At 39.6% G+C, this 4334-nt stretch overlaps 1 protein-coding gene across 1 annotated transcript; it reads right to left on the bottom strand.

The window, feature by feature from the left end:
- Positions 1-593: 593 nt before the first annotated feature.
- On the bottom strand, positions 594-1511 carry LOC143122623 (leukotriene B4 receptor 1-like). Its single transcript, XM_076283403.1, has one exon. The coding sequence runs from the start codon at positions 1509-1511 to the stop codon at positions 594-596; it is 918 nt and encodes a 305-aa protein (XP_076139518.1).
- Positions 1512-4334: the final 2823 nt, after the last annotated feature.

Here is a 4334-nt window from a genome sequence, read left to right as displayed (position 1 = left end):
ATAAGGTTCATGCTTGTGAATTAAAACAGAATAATAAACAGAACACTTATATGTTTTAAAAGCAATGCAATAACTTTTCTTAATTGTCAACATACACAAACAGATACATTTGATTTACAATTTCTCCAACAACACTACAGATTTCAGCATGCCTATGGTAGAGCAGAGTAACGATGAGGATTGCAAATCTGATGACGCAGGTTCAATCCCAGCGTTCAGCGTTCTAACCCTAGCCCCTGTCAGAGACAAAAGAAAAGCATTTTTTGTAAGAATGGATGCTGCGTGTCTGAATGAAAAATTACAGACATAATGTAAATACTTGTGTGACCTCTTCAGTTTAACTTCAACAACCTACACCAAAACTCACACATATCATGCAAATTTTCACAAAACAGTTTTGTGTCTTTTTTAATGACTTAACTGAACTGATAAGTCTAAAATTGTTATTTTTGGTTTTTATTTCCATCTGATCTCAAATTTCAGTCATGAAAAAATTTTCTTCTTTATACCCACTAGGCAAGTTACAGGTTTACAATTTAAAGATTAATTTAAACGTTATAATGTAACTAGACCTGAGAACTGTGAGCAGAGGTTCAGGAGAAGTCATTGGAGGTCTGTGGGGTGTTGATATCAGTCCCTGAGTTTTCAGCCCGGAGGCTGCGATAGTTGAAGGCATACAGCAGAGGATTGACACAGCTGTTGAGGTACGCAATTCCCTGAGTCACTCGTCTGGGTCCCCTGTAGGCGACCCTCCGCACCAACTGGACCGGTTCTTCCAAAGGGGCAGCCATTGTCATCACATTGACAATGTGATACGGTATGCAGAAAATAAAGAAAGTCACTACAATCATGGTCACCAGAATGGCCAACCTCTGATGCGACCCCATGGATTTTTCGCTAACCTTCTTGTGCAGACAAAGGTAGGAGACCATTAGTGTGCTAAATGGCACAACGAAAAAACACACAGTCTCTAGCAGAAGAACCCCCACTTTCTGTTCCTCTGATCTAAAGACCTGCTCACATTTCTGCCTGGTTCCATCCTGGACGACACCGTAAGTAGCCGCAGGAGAGAAGGCAAGGGCACCAGCCAGTACCCATACGAACACCAACACAACACACTCTCCTCGTCCCCCAAGTCTGGACCACTGCGGACGGTACAGGACCATCACGTACCTCTGCACGCTCATCAGGGTCACAATAAACACACTGGCGTGAATGGCGATGTGGGTGACAAAGACGAAGAATGGGCACAAATGGAGGTCCACGGTCCAGCCCAAGAGAAGGTTGAACATCCACACAGGCAGCATTGCCATGCACAGGATGTCCGAGGCCGCCAGGTTCAGCATCAGTTGCAGGGTGAAGTCTTTCTTCTTGAAGTTGCGCACAAGGACCACGATAACTGTTATGTTGCCACACATGCCTAAAAGGAAGCAGAGGGCACGAATGGCAGTTCCAGCTATCTCCCCTTTGGGAATGAGGGCAGTGTTTGAGCTGTTGATTGAAGCATTCATGATCTCAGGAGGCAAAACAGACAATGTTGCAAAGTTGCAAAGTTGTGAACATACTAAAAGGAAACGAGCCACAGTGGTCTTTCACCCTCCTCCCCTCTCCTCTCTAATAATATGTGTGCAGTATTTCCTTGTTCAGTAGGCCATACGAAACGGTGCAGTGGTCTTAAAGCGACAGTAACGCCATTACAGCTTGCCCTGCAGGCCCTCAAACCTCATTCTACAGCTGATATATTAATGACACTCCTTGAACCAGGGGCGCAGGAGATATTTTGAAAGTGAGGGGGACCAAATTGTGAACACAAACCCATAGTGAGATCAGATTTCCAGATATCGGATCGCCACCTCTGGCCCACTTTCGACCATCATATTTTAAACTTGCCAGAATATTAAGATAATACCATTGATTGTTTTCAAAATATTTTTTGATTAAAATTGTCAAAACTGGGAGATGAGCACAACGCCAGATCTGCACTCAGACCAGCTTCTTGCTATGTGCAATTCTACTTTTATTTAATTTTTTTAGATTTATTTTACACTACTTGGGCCAATGGTAGAATACTCTAAAAGCAACATGATGTTGATATTTTATGAAGCCATGAATGAATCATCATGCCTATGATCCAAACATAGACTACATGATCAAATAGCCTAGTTAGGCCTACCTAAATTGTCTGGTATAGACCAAATCAACTCTCCACTATGTGTCTGCAGTTAATATTTATGCAATGTTAGAACATGTTGGCTTAACAAGTTACCAGTCCAGAACACACAGAAAATTGCAACAGAAAGTTGCCTTTATAATCAACTACTATTTGTTCCAACAGCATTTAAACAAAGCTTTTATAAAATTGAAAAAAATATATATATTACATAAGAAGTAAAATAAAATACTGTTACTGTAGTAATATACCACATTATCCCAAGCAGTGCCGGCCCGAGCCTTTTGGGGGCCCTAAGCAGAATTTGATTTGGGGGCCCCCTCCCACAACGCAGAGTCACCTGTGCTTGGCGATAATTGACAACTTCACACTATAATGTCATATTATAAATTAATACAGTGAGGTTATGTATTAATACAGTGACTGATTATGAACTACTGTCCCCCTGGACATAGATGCATAAGACTCGGTAGGCTCATTCAGTAATCCATCCTTGCTCACATGCCAAAAATGTTTTGGGGCTCCGCTCTAGACTTCTGGCCCCATGTGCTTGGTAAACCAATGTATTAGTTGTTATTTACACCAACCCTGTCACCTTTTAATCTTAGAGGGTACTAAAATCACAGATTTATTTGAAACATTCATATTCAAAGTGAAGCACTAAGGGTGGTTTACTGAAGTTGAATTGACAAATAACAAAATACAACAGCATTTGTATTTGTTGTAAACAAGTACATCCGTTTAATGACTTGTTTTTCAACAGATTTGTAGAACAAATCCGCAAATGTGCATTAAATGAGCAATCTTCAACTACAAAATAAAAACAAAATAGACAAACATTAATAATCAAAAATAAAATGTCCCAAAAAATAGATACTTATTCCTACTTCGTTCCTGGCTTTCAGGTATCTGCAACTCTGCAGTGGACGAACCTGCAATGATTAAATAAATACATAAATAAAAAAAACAAAAACTATGTTAAATGTGTCATGTCATATTAACAGGCTATGTAACCATTTGCCATCAAGAAAACCTCACCTTCTGTGTCATCAGCCATGGAGGCAGACACTTGATGAGGTAGAGTTAGGTAGTGGTACACTGTAAAAAATGTCCGTAGAATTAACTGTGAATTTATGTAAAATCATGACATAAAAAAACTGTAAATACAAAAACAATGAAATAGTGTGTAATTTACATTAATATGTTGTTAATCTCCGACCCAAATGCAACTGTCGATTTGACAGTAAGAATATGTTGAAAATATCATATTTTTTTGGAGAATTTACAAATGACTGTAGTTTAAACACAGATAAACTGTAATACAAAAGAACATGTGATATAGTTAAAATAACATCATAGCAGTGTTAGAATAACATTTTTTGTCAGTAGGCTCGCTAGCGTAGGCTAGTTTGTTTAGGCTATGCCAACCATATTACATTTTATTACAAATTCAGGGTGTAGCCTGTCATGTCACCATAGCTGGTGGCTCAACTTGGTTTCAAAATGACACACTATTCCATGGATTGTCAACCGAGAACGGCCTAGGCTCCTTGAGTTTGAGCACCGGCCAGCAGCTTACTTGGGTGTTAAGAAGTGAAGTTTACCCATGTACCCATGCACTGCTGCTCAGCTAGTACCAGCTAACTACCATTACATAGGTCTGTTTTTTTTTTTTAAATACAGAATTGTGTCATTGTGATTTAATTTTAAATTCTTTTGATGCTTTTCATTTTAAATTTGACATTTCCGCAAAAACAAACGGCTGTGTTTTAATTTCAAACTAGCTGTGCTCATTCGTCGTCCACTCACTGCTGAGCAGAACGAGCAGAACTAGTTTGTTTGTTTCTGATATCGCTGTTACCATGACGACCACTGACCTAACGGCTGAAGGCTGCTGCTGAGCTGACTGCGCGGGCCCAGTCTGTGAAAGCCTGTTGTTCAGGTAAACTGAATCTGATTCTTAAACTTTTAATGCATGACGTGGGCGATAAGAAAAAAGAAATAGCTTAATGTTATGTCTGTGAGAGAAATTGTCAGTCGTAGTAATAATGTAAGGTAGGGTTTACTGAACTCTCATTTCGCTTTTTTCCATTTAGTTGTTGCCATGTGGGAGCTGAAATTTGACGTGTAGAACTAGCCAGCTAACATAAGCTTAAGTGGTGGT

Source organism: Alosa pseudoharengus, unplaced genomic scaffold, assembly GCF_046254945.1.
Source record: "Alosa pseudoharengus isolate Yale_2024_CS ecotype anadromous, Long Island Sound unplaced genomic scaffold, YU_APseudo_1.1 YU_APseudo_1.1_scf_14, whole genome shotgun sequence".
Taxonomy (NCBI): Eukaryota; Metazoa; Chordata; class Actinopteri; order Clupeiformes; family Clupeidae; genus Alosa; species Alosa pseudoharengus.
The sequence above is the reverse complement of the archived record's forward strand: the minus strand, read 5'-3'. Positions and strand labels throughout refer to the sequence as shown.